At 29.0% G+C, this 19,507-nt stretch overlaps 1 protein-coding gene across 4 annotated transcripts in view; it reads right to left on the bottom strand.

Annotated features, from left to right (window-relative positions):
• Window positions 1-19,507, bottom strand: part of LOC114128407 (uncharacterized) — a 102,904-nt gene that overhangs the window by 43,729 nt on the left and 39,668 nt on the right. For all 4 annotated transcript variants that reach the window (XM_050207822.1, XM_050207819.1, XM_050207811.1 and 1 more), the window contains exons 17-24: window positions 15,799-15,907; window positions 14,865-15,013; window positions 13,900-14,121; window positions 12,489-12,736; window positions 7,681-7,850; window positions 7,117-7,402; window positions 5,953-6,180; window positions 5,402-5,534 (exon numbers count right to left, since the gene is read on the bottom strand). In XM_050207822.1, the coding sequence (XP_050063779.1) occupies window positions 5,402-5,534; window positions 5,953-6,180; window positions 7,117-7,402; window positions 7,681-7,850; window positions 12,489-12,736; window positions 13,900-14,121; window positions 14,865-15,013; window positions 15,799-15,907 (1,545 nt within the window). The remainder of the gene's footprint in view (window positions 1-5,401; window positions 5,535-5,952; window positions 6,181-7,116; window positions 7,403-7,680; window positions 7,851-12,488; window positions 12,737-13,899; window positions 14,122-14,864; window positions 15,014-15,798; window positions 15,908-19,507) is intronic.

Consider the following 19,507-nt stretch of genomic DNA (forward strand, 5'->3'; position numbering starts at 1 on the left):
GATTTTCTAGTCAAGTGTTAATCTATTGTTGGACAATCACCCATTATACATAACATAGCAATCAATTATATACAAGACGGTTTTTAAAAGTTGAAAATTTATCAAAATATAATTTTTAATAAACGTTTTAAATTCTATATTTATTGAGTTGATATATTTAATAACAATAAATTTCATATTCGTTATAATGATTTGTTTTCCGTCGCTTAAAATTAACATTTTAATGGTTTCAATGTTTGGTATGACACGTCTATTGTATTAATTGTTACCTGCTTAATAACGTATTAATCGCTTATTATGTAATAGAATTTCTATGTCATTTTTCATGACACGAAAAATTTTTGCGAACAGATTCCATTTAAAAATGCAGCATCTATGCACACATAATATCACAACTCTTATTTAATAAGACGTTTATATTTTGGTATAGGTAAATTATTTTTGTATAAAATTAAATAATAATTATAACTATTGTGATCTCATTTTTGAATAGGTATCTATAATAATCATTATAATATTATTATGATGGACTGTGTGTTATGTGGACGCGAAATAATTGGAACATATACATTAGGGCCGTTCTTACAATGTCCGGTTAAGTGTCGGTTAAGACTCTTCGGTAGAATTCTATCAGACACTAACCGAACATTGTAAGAACGGCCCCAAACGATGATCGAAAATAATATACTATGTACCTACAATCTACACATATTATACAAATGTCAGTAATATAATCCGCTCGATAATGATAAAAATTGCATAATACGTAATACGAACACAAGCACTCACACGTCATAAAATATCTACATCGTATAAACGCCTCGTCGATTGCGGATGCCGCCGAAGACAGTGATTGTACGTGTGTGTTAATACTATTGTATTTTGTTATTTTTTTTATTATTATTATTTTCTTCCGTGTACGCACAACTCTATAATTTAATATAATATAGTACCTACATGCAAATCGAAAAGGTATAAACTCTTGTTTGCTTCTTACATTTTTCGATTACGAATATTGAGCGTTTCTGCTACAGAACAATGGACACACGTATTATACAACAATCGCGATATATCGTAATAAAAAGAATAATAATAACAATAATAATAGTAATCATCATCATTATGGTCGATGGCATCTCGGATTGTAGTACCTAAACCGTTCACGAATTTCATCACGTATGCCGATTTTCGAAACGGACACTACGCGACAATTAATTTATTGTTATATTATAACGGCGTGCGCGCGTGCATTCATATATGTATAGTACATACATTTTAAACAATAAATAATAATCGATTTGCTGCACTACACAAACAATGTAATTTTTTTTATTGTTTTATCATTACGACTTGTATTGTTTTGGTTTGTAGAATTTAATCGCGGGAAGTACAATTTTTTTTTTGTCATTCGAGTATATTATTTTATGTATGTTTTTACATCCGGTCAGCGACCGTATGGCGCCTGATTAGTGATTTTTGATGCACGCGAATTTACAATAACAAAAATACACAATGCATATTGCATTTACTATGAACATTAAACATACAAATTAATTCGCCAAGCATAATATCACCCCATGGCACTATTTTTCCTTTAATTATGAATTTATTTAATTCTGATATTTAAATTTTTATCGATTCTCGCATACTTTCATAAAAACAAATTTTTTATACAATTTTAGAAAGATTTTTACTGTAAGATCTTAAGCAAATATGTTTTCTCAATAAGTTCTCAGATATTAAACTTTGTGTTCTGAAAGAATAATTATAATAATAGTCCACAATAATACTATAATATACTAATATAGTATAAATTTAAAAAACTACGGGGACCATAATGATTTGAAAAATAATCTATATTAATATTTAGTAATACTAGACTAAAGTCGGGTCACATGAAAAATTATGTTAATTAGCATATTCATTAAATGTTTATGCAACCAGTTATATAAACAAAATTAAGAATAATTTATGCTTTATATAAAAAATAAACCCATCAGTAAGGAAATTATCCTATAATAACCATGTTTAAATTCGTTAAATTTTTTTTGTTCTCTAAACAAATAGACGTTCGCCCAATTGTCATCATCTTCATTTCCTTCACGTGTATCTAATACTTAGATATAATAGTTTCTACCGGGCGGTGAATTCGATCGATTTTACCGTAATTCATTCCAACTTTAATTTTAACATTTTTTTCTACTCTTCGGATTATTATTATATTATTTAACTAAAAAACAGGCGTTTTTAATTTAATTTAATTTAATCATTAAACATTTCCAATTACAAATTTCTGATTGTATGGAATTGCTGAACTTTATTATTTAGTAATATACCTACTATAATCTATCAGCGTGAATTTGTGTTTATGTAATCTTATACCTATAATAATTAATATGCCCCACAAATAATTCTATAGCCTCTCAGATAAGTTAAACTCAAGTTGTGGCGAAAGTCAAGATCGATGAAGTGTTGAAAGAGTTTTTACAAAACTCAAAACAAAATAGTCAATTACGAATTTATGAATTGTGAATACTGCAATTGAATAATAATTATAATACATGAATAGAAAATATGTTGATCAATATAAGTCATTAATCCTTTAATTTAATTAATTTTTTTATTTGTAAATCATGACAAAAGGGAGGCTATCATAAATTATATTTAAAAAATGGCATTCAATATTTGTACTGCATCGTGGACTTAGGTTACTTTTCAATTAATTCATATAGTTACTGTATATATTGTAGTATAATAGCAGTTAACTGCAGCGTTTGTACATTATAATATATTATACTTGTTGCACAACAATATTATGAGCTGTTATCGTCAGTTATTATCGTAGTTAGAATTCAATCTGAATTCTGTTTACATTTCCGCGCACGATATAATCGCCTCGATAAGTATAATAATACAATAATAACAACACATTTATACGTGCAAGTCATGTCACGTGCACGTCTTAAAAGTCTTAAGTGCAGCACATGCACCATGGGCTGACGGCTTTTTTGACATTTACTATACTGTCTATACCGCAAAATCTTTTCGTTTCGACAGACTTTGTTCTTGACGACAGCGGCATAATATACTATTTGATATCACTACACATAAGAATAGCTCTGATGGTAATATTATTTTAATGTTGTCGTATAATGTCGTCTATATGTATTAGGTATTATGGATAATATTGTATTATTATTATATAGATATGGCCGATATGGGCACCTCGCATTATAATGCGCAGTACGACGGCCGGATAACGCGGCGGCGGTGGTTTTCGAACGGTCAGAAATCTGGTTTTGCAATAATAATAATTATCATAATAGTAATAATATATGGACACAGTTCCAAATATGGGCCCAATTAACAATATATTACCCGGGTAATTGTACGGCCGGTCGACGACGATGACGGGAGACGTGGCTTTCAGCGCGATTCGTTATTTTCATGCGATTTCGTGCATTCCCTGCGGAGAGCCGCCATCGAACGAAACGTATATATTCCTAATTTATAATCTAATGATACAGGTACCGCGTAATGGGTAAGTATTATTATTATTAGCTTGTATTATAATATCTCGGCTCACACGGTACTATAATACGCCACTATACGGTAGCCGCGACGGCGGCTCCGGTGACAGCGGCAAACAACAATGCGGTCTTCGGTGCCGCGGGAAAACATGACTTTGTCTAACGGTCCGCATAAATTCGCATATAAAATATCATAATACAGCAGAATATTATTATTATATATACCTAGTTATCGGTAAGTACTTATATATATATATAGCTACGCGTACCGTTGGCTGGGATAATATATTATGTTTTGCCAGAAAAGGACATTTCGTTCGCGGATCTGGTGTTTGGTTTTGTGCTGTAGACGGCACGCGAAAACAAGTTTAATATGTTCAAAAGCCAGAGAATAATGTTGGATTGGGTTAAGTTTTGAAAATTATTTTTTTTTTACTTCTCAGGGTTTAATCCGAATGATATGCGACGAGGATGACGACACTATTTTATTTTATGTTTTCGAAGACATAACTATGGATTTTCTGAACAAGTAAATAATATAATAAGACGATGCTACAAATATTATACATATGACTAATTTTACAGCATAACGATTTTCGTGAATTTCTGTGTAGGTAGTCCATAATAAATACTTTTCGTTACACTTCTATTATAACTGTATGGCGATTACGTTAACATGTGACGTTAATACAATACGCGTGATCTACATCTTTAGACTCGCGAATCATTTTATTTATTACCTTATTTATATTTTGTGACTCATATTACTAAAAAAATATATAACTAAACTAAAATATCATGTTATCCTATATTATGTAGTCGTGTATATAAAGACTGCTAGAGATTAATACCTACAACATATTTGCTGCTGCTCACAATATCAATATTGACAATATTTAACTTTATACATAAAAAAAAGAAAACGTAGCATACTGCTTGATATTTTCTACACTTCATGAAAAAACATTAAAACATGTGTTTTTAAAATTATAATTAAAAAAATATATATGTATAAACAAGGTATCTATGGTAACGCAATTATATTAATATTCATCGGTTGCTAAGGGAAACTTATAAATACCATAACTCTAAATTTAATTTTTGCTGCTATTTGGTTGCCATAACTATATTATGCGATCAAGAAAAATTGTAGTTAAAAAAAAAATGTGTCCAACTCAAAAACTTTTTTTCATTCAAAGATAGCAATATTGTTATAAGACGTGTAAAACGGATCATTTTTTCAATTTATTTAGTATTCATTTAAACAACGTAAAATTGAATTAATAAATTTCATTTTTTTTTAAGTACACCACGACCCACATCTCAACTTACAGGTCGAAGACCACTGCCGTACAATATATTAAAGTATAAAAAACAGACACTATAATATGTATCACATGAGTCAGATGTGTATAAATAAACGTTAACATTAGATCAGTAATTTTACAAGTCATTATAGTAAGCATGCATATTATTCTACTCTTAAAATGCGTTAAATAATTGATTATAATATTACTGGTATTTATAATTAATGATACTAGGTATAATACAAAATACCTATGTCCCGCTATTATAATTATTAATTTATGAGATTATTTTATATAATATTTATAACATTATTATGTGTATTGTGTATTAAGATTTAAGAATTTGAGAAAGTTTCTCTACATATAAATACAATATAATATATTACGTATATTATGTATACGTTGACGTGACTTGTATTAGGAACGAATCGGTAATATTTAAAATATTATGAATCAAATAAATATATGGAATTATTACCTATTAAAAACTAACAAGCATAATGATATCCAGTGTACTTATAACAAATATTGTAAATTATAATAAATTATAAGTCTTTGTCTTACCTTTAAACCATCCCTGAGCCACGTAATTTTCGGTAACGGATCACCCACAATCTCTGAATCGATAATCACTTCTTGGCCTTCTTCAACTTCTTGAAATTTCGGTTTAACTACGAACTTTGGTTTTTTTGAATATCTATTTAAAATATAACCATGAGATTGATATGGTATCTTGTGTAGTATTTCAAAAATAATAACTAATAAAAACAGTGCGCGCAATGCGATAAACTTTTGTATTAGATATATTATTAAAAATATATACCTATAATAATTATGCATAGGTAATAGGTGTAGATTTTATTTTTTAATAAGTAATATAATTTTCTAAAAACCCAATTATCATACTTTTTTTTACAAAGAAATTAAAATATTTTGAAATATGTATGTTTGAAAAATGTACTTATCTATATTATATTGTTTTAAATAAAAATAAAACAACCGATGATTTAAAATTTGAACTGATATTTGCACACTGTACATCATTAAATGATTCATAATATATCACATAAAATGCCTAAATGCTGAATATATAAAAATTATTATATTTTACTCACAAATGATTAATCAAAGAGATCTGTTCCATCCCCGTGTCGTTATGTTCACGTTCCACCACATTTACTTCGCATCGACTTTCTACCGTACCTGTGTCATTAGACACTCTTAACATATAAGTACCCGAATCTCGGGTTGTTACACACGCTATCCTAAGTTCCAGTTTTCCATCGTGATCAGTAATAATGTCTACTCTCCGTCCGTTTCTTAATTGAATGCCGTCTCTAAACCTGTAAATAAAAATTAAACGAATTTTGTTCATTGATTTGTATAATCAAAACATTCAAAACACGTAATACGTCAAAGAATTTAGTTGTTTTTATAATAATATACAATAACTATATTTTGTAATTGCTTGTATTATAAATAGGTGTCTCGTATACATCTCATGTTTTTTGCGATGTAAAAATCATTTAAACAAAGAACGTCTAACAATTTTAATTTTTAAATCAAATTAATTCTAACTTATATAATTGTATGTATTATCATTACTTCTGTATTAGATGTATTGCAGTAGAAGTAGAAATTGGACTTACTTTGGGTGTATTGTTTTTAAAATTTGAGTTTATTTACTGAATATATGTAATATGTATTTTAATACATCTCAATTATTAATAAATAATAAAAATATAATAATAAGTGAAAATTTAATAATGAACAAATAAAATTAATAAATATGAAAATATAATAAAAAAAAAATGTAAGTTAATGGATTAATTAATTTAAATTAATTTAAACTTGATATATAATATATACTATATATATTACGAATTTCATTAAACTTACTAAAGTATTCATGTTAACATACCATGTTCTTAATTAGAAATGAATAAATACAAATATTAAAATATTAATTACCTAATTATAAGATATTTATCCAACTATGTATTTTAATTTACCCCAATAACCGGTATAGTGAATTAAGTACACAATGTTTTTCTTTGTGCGACTACTTGCTAATTATTGTCAGAATTGTTTGAATCTAATAGATGAATAAGCCAATAAACTAATAAGTCGTCCATCAATCGATAACTACCATACCTACCATAACCTTGACTGCGAATATTAAGAACTTAAATGCTAAAATATACCAAATCTAGCCCATATTAGACTTAAATGGTGGTAGGTAAATAAAAAAGTTTTGTATTATAAAAGTGAACGCTCACCATTGGACTTTAACGGGACGATATGCGTCGATTTGTGCGCTCAAAATGATGGAGTCCACAGCTTCGATGGTTGTTGGTAGACCGAAAACAAACATGGGCACCGCCGGATCGGTGCGGTTCTTGTTAAACACTTCCAGCACGCACTGCGTGGATGCCTTTCCGATTGCGTTGGACGCCACTGCCGCATAAGCACCGCTGTCGTCGTACTTAACTCCGGTCAGTTCCAGCGTATAGAAGTCGTCTGAATCATCTCTAAATATCGATTTTCTGTCGCCGTCTGTTCCACCTACATAAAAAAATCGTAATGGGGTCATCATATATTTAGTTGTAGTATCTCTAAAACTAGCTGCAGGGTGGAGAGTATATTATTTTTCGTAAAATAATTTTTAATTAAATGATAATTATAATATTTTTGGGTACGATGTTACCAATAAGAGATATATTAAATGATCTTACCACGCGTAGACTCAAGACAATTTGTCACATTAAAAATGTTTGTTGATTTTTTGATTATTTTGAAAATAACAAAATTGTAGCACGAGAGAATAAATGTATTATACGTACCCGAAAAGTCTATTGGCTGACCATCCTTATACCACAAAACCAACGGTACGGGTAATCCGTTTACTTGACACGACAACCGGACTGTAGAGTTTATTTCCACTCTGCGATCGATCAGATGTTTAGTGAATAATGGCGCTGATTCTTTAAAGTTATTGTTTTTCATCAAACATCTGTACCAACAAAATATATTGTAACATTATATACAAAAATATATTATGTCTAAACACAAATACGCTGTATACAATTAAATTTAAAAAAATGTCTAGCTCACATCAATGATCACATAAAAATTATTATATTATTTTTCTTTATAATTTTTTTAAGTAATTAACTATATCATCTATCTATTATAATGTATACATAGATAAACTTTCTTGGGTTCAAAATATCTTTTTACGCTACTGAAGTAATTGGGGCATATTTCATTTATAAATAATTATTCAAATTAAGAACAGATTAAAAATAATTTGAATCTTAACATCGATAGTTTTCACAAGCACTTATCGATTTGTATCATTAATACGCAGATTCTGTGTATAAAACTATCAGATCTCATAAATAAAAAAGAAAGCGAAAGCAATACATCAATTACCTTAATATTTCTACATACTATAGTCACATACAAAGCAATAAAATAGACTTCGCCGATATCACAAAAGCTTCATTAGACGACATCGACCTAAGTATAAGTTCAATAGTTTAGTTCACGACATGATAGACCAAATGATAACGACGATCGTAAAACGCGAAGAAGAGACCGAAATCGAAAGCGTGGTTGAAGACGTGATGGAAGGTTTATTGTTGTTGGCCAATCGTCGCCCAGCGAAGACCCACCGGATGGATCGCTGCAGACCGTTATCGATACGTTCGACAGAGGAACGACGGTCTGCAGCAGCCACCGAGGACGGGTCGCGAGGCGACGGTGATTTCGCGATGGACAGCATCTCGCCGGCTAAGGCTGTGGAAGTGAAAAACAGTTTTGGCCTCGAGCTCGTCGGCTGACTTAATCTAGGCGTGACACCCCAACAACGCGTACCCCACCAACGAAGACGTCTTACCGTGGTGTGGCGGGGCATCAAGTGAATTTTATAGAGCATGTGTTTCGTCCTAGGCGAATAGCGCCCGGGGTTCAACGATAAAATTAACAAATATAAACTTAACATATACAGTTTTTAGCTTTATAAATTGAAATATACTCGATCATCCCTTTCCCCAAAAGTGTTTACATCTATTGAACAAACTATTGGTCCCTGCAAGTACATTATACACAATATATATATTATATAAGTACATAATAGTTTTTTTACAGTAAGTATAATGTAAAATATATCAATCGCATGAATTAAAATGACGAAATAGACTCAATGTAACTCAGCTACGAAACAAATAGAGATTACCGTTAAGTTGTCAGATGTAATCAAATAATTTTTAAGTTGAATGAAATGTCTAAAAATCCATAGAGACCGATTACCCTAAGTATATTCACGAGAACAAAAGATTATATAGCTGCCGATGCGAAATTTCTCTATCCGTATTATTTGACAGAATAATATTTGTTAATTACAAACGGCTTGTATGTTCAAATAACTGTGATTAAATTTCATTGTTGTGTCCAAAGTATTCAACGTACGCATATTATATAATACTGCTGGGTATAATTCAGTTCATAACACCTATATAATGTAACTACTATTACAATATAAGCATTAACCAATTGTTCGGCCTTGCATGTAAATCATCTCTAGTATCGTATTTTTATTTGTTGCTACGTTCCAAATATTTTCGACACGTCGAAGGGCACGTGATTTTTGCGTTAACTATTTAAAAACCTTTTTTCATTTCAACACGTTAAAAATATAATACTATTTTATTCAAGTCTTGTGTACGCGACTGACGCGGCCGAGTATTTATCGCATAAACATCGGACATTTTAATATTTTATACATAAAAAATGTTTAATAAATCTGTGATTATTAATTATATTTTAATAAATAATAATAACCATTATACTAAATAATATTTATAGAAGAAATTCAATCGAATATTTGGTGAATCAAGTGTTAAGACATGCCTTGTCTGTTTTTATGTTACCGACTAATTGTATAATGTACTAATATATATATACAAAAAAAACTTCTGTTGTAGTTACAACAATAAATGCTAGAACATATTTTACTAGAACTAAAACCTACTCCATACTTACTCCATTAATGAAAATTAATTGTATTCATTAATTTTAAGTTTTCTAATCTATATAAGAAAAATAATTTTGACATAGTTGATGATTAAAAAAGTAATAATGGTATTATTATTATTATTTTCTACAGTTTAATTATTTTCATTATTATGAAACACTATTACGCTATTTATCACACACCAAATTTTGCAATAACATTAATCAGTTAAATAGTTTATATTTATAGTTATTGATCACTACCAAGCCTATCAATATATTTAATATTATCGAGTACCTGGATAATTAACTATAATTGTGTATAGTGAACAAATATTAAATTTAAATTCTTCATTAAGATAAGTCTAATGAAGTTCAAGAACACAATATATTTGGAATATTCTAACATTCTCTTGTACCTTTTCAATGTTCATGGTGGTTGACTCTTATCATATTAAAGAACGAGTCTAGAAGCTTTAGAGCTTTATTGTTCTTCGGTAGTTTTCATTTTAAAAATTTCTCAATATTCAGATGACTATAATTCAATAATGGTTGAGTCGTAGTAACAGTGGAATTACTTCTCTAATAAGTAATAGATAAGATAATGGTAGTCATTTTGGTAGTTTTACATAAGTTAATATTGACAGACTTATCTCTCTCATTTCCTGAATAGATTTTAGAATTCCAAGTCACTCCACTAAATACAATTTTTCTTTTACTGTTCCATTTAATATCACTAATAAGTAATAAATAAATAGTAGGAACCTCCCTATTCGCAGTATGATACGTCTGAAGAATGAAGAATCTAAGCCTCATTTGAATTTCTCCCTCTATTATTATTTATCAGTATACTTTCTTATTATTATCACAACCATCTGTTACATTATTATAATTTAGTTAATCTGTTTTTATTTATTATTCAATAATTCTTAATTGTGTTGTATTTAATTCCTATATCTACTCTGCATACTGTCTTTCTATCATACTGTTCTACTGGGCATTTTGCCCGTTAAATAATTAATAAGTAAATAGTATACAATATATATATATATAAGTACATAATAGTTTTTTTACAGTAAGTATAATGTAAAATATATCAATCGCATGAATTAAAATGACGAAATAGACTCAATGTAACACAGCTACGAAACAAATAGAGATTACCGTTAAGTTATCAGATATAATCAAATAATTTTTAAGTTGAATGAAATGTCTAAAAATCCATAGAGACCGATTACCCTAAATATATTCACGAGAACAAAAGACTGTATAGCTGCCGATGCGAAATCTCTCTATCCGTATTATTTGACAGAATAATATTTGTTAATTACAAACGGCTTGTATGTTCAAATAACTGTGATTAAATTTCATTGTTGTGTCCAAAGTATTCAACGTACGCATATTATATAATACTGCTGGGTATAATTCAGTTCATAACACCTATATAATGTAACTACTATTACAATATAAGCATTAACCAATTGTTCGGCCTTGCATGTAAATCATCTCTAGTATCGTATTTTTATTTGTTGCTGCGTTCCAAATATTTTCGACACGTCGAAGGGCACGTGATTTTTGCATTAACTATTTAAACACCTTTTTCATTTCAACAAGTTAAAAATATAATACTATTTTATTCAAGTCTTGTGTACGCGACTGACGCGGTTGAGTATTAATCGCATAAACATCGGAAATTTTAATATTTTATACATAAAAAATGTTTAATAAATCTGTGATTATTAATTATATTTTTATAAATAATAATAACCATTATACTAAATAATATTTATAGAAGAAATTTAATCAAATATTTGGTGAATCAAGTGTTTAGATATGCTTTGTCTGTTTTTATGTTATCGACTAATTGTATAATGTACTAATATATATATATATATAAAAAAAACATGTAGTTACAACAATAACTGCTAGAACATATTTTACTAGAACTAGAACCTACTCCATACTTACTCCATTAATGAAAATTAATTGTATTCGTTAATTTTAAGTTTTCTCAGTTTTACTGTTCCATTTAATATCACTAATAAATATATAAAGTAAGAACCTCCCTATTCGCAGTATGATATGTCTGAAGAATGAAGAATCTAAGCCTCATTTGAATTTCTCCCTCTATTATTATTAGTATCAGTATACTTTCTTATTATTATCACAACCATCTGTTACATTATTATAATTTAGTTAATCTGTTTTTATTTATTGTTCAATAATTCAATAATTTTGTGTTGTATTTAATTATTATATATACTCTGCATACTGTTTTTCTATCATACTGTTATACTGGGCATTTTGCCCGTTAAATAATTAAATAAGTAAATAGTATACAATATATATATACCTAAGTCATAAATGACCTAATTCCTTATGTTATATTTTAGTTTTTTAGATATAATAATTATATGATAATTGAAATATTACATAAACAAAATAGGATAGTAATTTGGATTATATAACCTCACACTAAATACTTATATAATATATTATAAAAATTAAAAATACGTACTGAAAATACTTTAAATGCTAAATAAAAATATTTATTTTTAAATATCATAAGCCTCTCAAAGTTTTGATAGGAGATAAATTTAATAATATTATATATTTCGTATCTTATTACACTCACCCTTGGAGCCTCCGTTCCGCCTCCACAATCCTGCGATTGGCTATCACTTGGACAACGGTCAACGTGCATACTCTCCCCTGGTCATTAACAGCTTCACAAGAGTAGCGACCCTCGTCCCCGTCCGACACGTCCGCGATCGTCAGCGTACATTTTCCCGCATTCGTGCGCCGGATCGCATGTCTTTCAGACGATAGCAACGGTTCGCCGTCTTTGAACCACGACACCCGCGGCTCCGGAACACCTCGGACCTGTCATTTATGCATTTTAATCGTCGGTAAACATCATCAACAAAATCATAAATTTATATTATTATAACGATTCAATAAATTGAAATTACATTAGTTATTGTTTTTTTTTTTTGATTTTATAATACATATAAAATGTATAAACTTTAAGAACACGGGTACTTAATATTTTATTTAATCAAAACGAGATAATGTTAAAAAATACTCGTTCAGAAAATATTTTTTTAGTATTTTCTATTTAGATGTATTATATTTTATAAAATCAAAAAATAATTATTTCAAGCGTATTTGAAAAAATACAAATTAAATAGTTGAATATTATGCTGATCAAGATGTATGGAAAGTTTTCAAAGCATAACAATAAATCATTAATAAATTGATATATTTAACTTTGAAAAGTTGTTAGATGCTTTTATATATTAATATTATAACGAAATCTTTCGGTATTATTAATTGACGATGTGGAATAAAATGTTTGAAACTTAAATTTTACATTATATCTGAGTGTACCAACAGCAATGCACCTCATATAATTATTGTTTTAATTGATATTAATTGTCCAACATAATCATTGTTGAGAAGTATAAATGTATAATACGGTTAAACGACAGAATGACAATCACAATTTTCCTTTAAGTCGTGCCAACCACGTTGATACGTTTCGGATGGCCAACATTAAAGTATTCCGTCCCCCCCCTACCGCGGTTTAGTGTTATTTAACTGTATAAAAATATTACCACCGTGGTGGTAAAAATAAAGAAATGTGAATTCTTTCTGTGGCAATAATAATACGCGTAGGTACAAGAAAACGCAGCACATTATGATAACATTTATTTATTATTTAATATATTATACAACTTTACGAGTTAAAGCATAAACAAAAACCTAATGATTATTGACGTTCGGGAAAATCGTGAGTAAGTAGGTATAGGTATATCGTATTATACAGTATGCACGTGGTTATCAGAACCGAAAGCCAAATTTCTTTTGAAACTATTCTACCTACGTTTAGTAGTTCTAGATCGTTATCATCCCGCGCGTACAATAATACAAATTTGGTGTTTACCTTAAGACAATATATTTACGAACATGATGATTGATGGATCGTATTTTCTATTTATTGTTTATTTAATCTCATAAAAACAACGGAAATTTGTAATTCTTACGTGACATTGTAAAGTTGCACTATGCCGCAGTAAAACCCTGCTTTGCCCAGGCAATGGTTGACAAAATTCCGGTAAACACTTCGGCTCGAATACGTCCACGTATCCCTTAGCAGCAACTGGCTGACTCCATCCGAATCTGTTGCGAGCTGCCACTCGAAATTGGTACCGGTAGCCTGGTTTCAGGTTATACACGTCAATGGTATTGGTAGGAGTCATACCAACCTGCACGATACATATAACGGGGAGATATTATATAAAAACCTGAGCGTAAATAAAGGCGTAAGAGATTATATTATAGCGTTATAAGTGCACTAAGATTTTATATTTTTATCAATTTCGCTAATTTAATACCTATCTATTCTGTGAAACTTATTTCTATAATTTATGTTGATTCTAACGGCTATTGATTTCATTTACATAGGTAGTATAATGGAAAATTCTAATTCTACAACTTCTCATGTAGGTACCTATAGTAGTCATATACTAACAAAAATTACAAAATTAAACATAATAATTAAAATATTTTTAAATAGTGATTTGGTTGCTAGTTTAATAATATAAGTACATTTATGTAATATATAATATGTATAGCTTTATGTATGTATTAAATTTAAATAATTGGCAAAAATTCTATTGTATACATTTTGGTTTTAATAATTTAATACATGACCTTTTCTCATGAGTCATGTTATTGTAAATCATAAATTAGTTTGTGTTTAAGAAAGTGGTGAGTTAAGTTTTGAATTAAATGCAACTCTTAGTTGTTCATTTCGATTATATTGTTAAAGACGATTCATATATTTTCGGATTAAATTTAGATGTATAGGACATATCCTATGTGATTATCTTATAAATAATAACAGTATCTATGTAGCCCTTATCATATCAACTTTAAAAAAAAAGTAATAAAAAGTCAGCGGATTCAACATGATACAAAAAATATATAAAAGTTCAGCACGTCGTACCTGCCGCCAGCATTCTTCGTCCGCTGATCGCGCCTCTACCCTATACACAAGCACTGTTTCCGGTTTTTCCGGTCTGTCCCACTGTAAAGATATCCGGTTGTTGGTCCGGTCCGTCACCGCCGGTTCGCTGCGCACGGGGCCCGGGACTTCTGGAAAACGGACGAAGATCGCAAACATTAAGTTAATATTAAAGTAGGATAATATTTTTGTTTTTCATTTAATTAAACTTTGTTTTAAAATTAGTTTCGATAATTAATTTAGAATTCGGAAAACCATGGCCTATATTAAATTCCCATTATTAAACGCCATACTAGACCCGTTCAGCTGGTGTAATGCGATAGTAACAATAAATTATTTATTATCATTGAATTATAACATTATTATGTATAATACGACAATACGTATAATATTTAGATAGGTATCACATAATATATACTTTGGTGTTCGCATAAGTACGACAGAAAGTCCGCGGTAGTGCGGGTCGTGGTTCCGCGTCTTCGCGTCCATCGGTCACGCAAAAGTTGTATGTTGCTCTCGGTACCGACATCGGAATACACCATTTCCTTCCGTTCGCTGCAACTGTTTGAGCGTTACTAGTTTTTTTAAAGGTATTTGACGTACACGCACACCGCTAAACAACCACCGTTAATTTTATTATTATTGTATTTCGGTGCGTGCGTGCGTGCGTGCGCCCAAGTTTATATTTTGTCTGAGGAAACGGAACTCGCGAATGGAAATGCGCGCGTAACCCGTTGACACCGTACACTGCGGTCGTTAAAAATAGCGGTGGACTGCGGCGTTATGGTCCTCGATAAACGACCGAAATAAACGCTGCTCGCCTTCGCGAGTTGTCGCCGTCATATTTTGCTGTTTTACCACCACGAAAATTTTTCAGATTTGTTGCGACGTCTGTACATATTATTATAATGCTCACCGTTGTTTGCGCAGCCTCCTCTTCCTCCTCTACTGTCTATCGGCCTCAACCACCGGCCGATCGTATTTCTGATTTGCGGTGGTGTCAATGATCTCGCACGTTTCCTCACCTATGCAATATAAACAATACATAACAGACGCGATATTTTAATATATATTTTTCATCATAACCTTTTCATTTAAATCATTTAAATCTCTATCCACATTTGGGGTTTGCTATTTCAGCTAACGAGTTACTGTTATATAAAAATGTATAGGTATGCTAGATAACCATATAGGTTGATATTATTGAAGCCGAAAAATATGGCTGTCTTCACTCGTCATTCAAAAGACGAATACATTGCATACTGATAATACTTAAATTATTGGTATTCTTACCTATAGCAGAATTTTACAAAAAAAAGTTAAAATACAAAGTACCTAAATGTGCCCACATGTAACACACTAGATAATATTATAATAATATTTCTTATGTGTAGGTAACGTCATTATCTATGATAATCTACGTTTTACTTATACACAAATTAAGGTTGATTTGGCAGGAGTACGTTTTTCAGACTATCCCTCACTTCGTAAACCTAGCTTAGATTTGGATATAAGAAATATCGCAGTCATTCGGTGACAAACTTCTTCCCCTTGACCAATATTTAAGTATTTATATTTCAGTGATAATTAATTGTGATTAGTAGAATATGTATGAAATAGGTAAGTTCTAATAATAATGTTTAACAATAATATAATAATATATCTAACATAGATGCAAAACATAAACATACAATTTATAATATGTAGATTCTCACTCGATAAATTTCTACAATTGCGTAGTACTCTTTAATTTGCATCAACATTTTTTTTTATGAACAATTTAGAATAGGGGTAGGTTATTTATTTGTTTATACATCTGTCGTTTTATGTTCTTATCAGTTATCAATAATTATAATATAAGCACAGAAGTGTGTTTAACATATTGGTGAAAGTCAATTTTTTTTTAAAAATCCCCAGATAATATGGGTGAATACAATATTGTGTAATTCCAAAATTGTGGAATACAAGGATATACCTTAGGATATACCAAGGATATAACCTGTCAAGAAATAGTTTTATGAAAAAGACAAAATACATCCTGAGAACCCTTAAAAAAAAGAATCGAGAATCATCAGAGTAAAAAATTGGTGCGACTTAAAAGCATCATCAGCGCTGTGTGAGTGTTGTGAAGAACAAACAAAAGATCATCTGCTGAAATGTAGTAAAAGTCCAATTACATGTAATGCCAAGGACCATATTATAATGAAAATTTAGATTACAAAGAGTGAAATTATAAAAATAACTAAGAGTTACTAATACTATTTATGTTTTATTTTAAATTTTAACCTAATACTACCCTTATTTACTTGTTTATTTTATTCTATTGTATAATAATATAATAACTATGCTGCTGCCTAACACAGTAACAGGTAATAATAACAATAATAATATTATTATAATACGTACCTATTTGCGTGATAAATTCATTTATTTCTAAAAAAAAGATTTGAATTCCTATAATAATTAATGACTAATGCAACGTATATTAGTATAAAGAAATTATAATATAAACACAATAATGTATGAAGGTTACGCCGTTATAAATTAATACCCACATACAGCCATATATAGATATAAAAAATCAGAATTATTCAATTGTTCGAATCTCATACCTAACTACAATCGATCTTCATAAAACATAAACATGCAATTTATTAAAGTATTTAAATTTAGCATTTGTCCTATTCTAAAACATTCGGTGTGTGATTTTCTTTATTTACTATTAGTAAACTTTTTGGTTTTTGACTACTCGCTACATAAAATTGCGGCTACGATCGGGTGTTGTTAGGCACTAACATTGTACAGTAAGTTAATGTAACTAAATCAGTATGAATTAACATTCAAGAAAAATAATAGTGACCCTGATAAAGAGTCTACTAATTTGTTTTAATTATAGCAATTTTTAAAATAAAAATTAAACTATCACAATAGTCTGAAAAATAAATATTAGCTGATTAAAATAGTTGATCACTAATTTAAAAAAAAACAAAATCGATTTTTTTAAAATCGGAACTATTGGAATCAAAATACTTTGAATTTAAAAATATAGGACCGAAATTAAAAATTTAGTTTTACGTAATTATTAGGACGCATAAGTTTTTGGCTGGTTGTTTTTAAATAAAAAAATATTTCAGAATATTATAAAAGTCTATAATGTAGAGTTTTAACAATTTTAATTTAGTAAATAACAAATTAATAAATATTAAGTATTTGTATAAATCATAAATGTAATAAAATCAACTAATATTTCCCTTAATTATTATTTACAATCATTTACTCCTCTCGAAGTCAAACTCTTAACACTAGTCATTATTATCTGTTTCGTCTAATTATGTATGATAGTATAATCATATAAAGTTTTAAACAATATTTGTATGGAATTTTGAGTAAACTATCAACGTTTAATAATGTGGTTTTTATAGTGTTAGCGCATTTTGTACACACCAGTAATCTCATTTAAAATTACATTATAAAATATTTTTATCTTATGAACAGACTAGGTACGAAAAAACAGATTTAATAAAATTACTCTTGGTTTGTTTATCATTGCATATTAATACATATTATTTCTCGTTAATCGTTATATATAACCTACCTATATACCATAATTTCCGAAAATTTTAATAAGTAGAATTATTTTAAAATGTAGTTTACGTTATCGATACGATTCAACGTAAATTATTATTCTATAATAGGTACGATTACCTATGCCAATTCCTGTGCGTCAATAATATCATAGTGAAAAGTATTATGCTACCTATTCAACGATATTACGTCACATATTATACTAGGAACGATACAAAAGAAAAACAATTCTGTGTAATTATTGAACGTTGATTACTACAAAACAAATATTAAAGATTTCTGTACTTACGATATGAAAACATTTTACTTAATAACATCATAATATTATTATTGCTGTTATTATTATTATTGAACAGTCGTTAAAAAGCTTAGTTTATTAGACGTCGTATGCATTATTATTGTTATTGTTTAACTTAGTTGCGTAGATAATATTACATTTTAGATTTGTTGACTTAAAAATAGTTATAATTAATAGTTAATATTTTTTTTCTTTCTAAATTGTTACATGGACAGGTTTAATGTCAGTAAACAAAATGTAAAAAATGCATAAATATATTTAATCAAAAATTGTAGCATCACGCGTTAATATATTATTAAAATATTATATGTAAAATCAAAAAGCTATTTATGGCTCAAAATCATCTAAAACTATTATTTTTATTCAACACATTGATTATCAACAACGCGATTATGTTTTCCAGAGTCTGAGTTTATTGATTTAGAACTTAAATAGATGGGTAAACTTGTGAAAGGCCATAATCAGTTCGTTATACTAAATTTTTGTTCTTATAATTTGTTCAAATAACAGGTCCAAGGTCTCTAAAAGTGCAGTAATTAAAAATAGTAACTAGTATTTTAGACTTAGAATAATGTAATATGATGTATTATTATGACATTTATAATAACTAATAACTATATATATGGATTTAATTGCAATTAATATTATACTTTTATGCAAATAAAAATGTATAATTCTTATAAAAATTACACTGTAAAAGTCAATAAGTATAACAGAGCTTTCTGTAGTGATATTTAACAAA

Source organism: Aphis gossypii, chromosome 1, assembly GCF_020184175.1.
Source record: "Aphis gossypii isolate Hap1 chromosome 1, ASM2018417v2, whole genome shotgun sequence".
In the NCBI taxonomy this organism is placed as follows: Eukaryota; Metazoa; Arthropoda; class Insecta; order Hemiptera; family Aphididae; genus Aphis; species Aphis gossypii.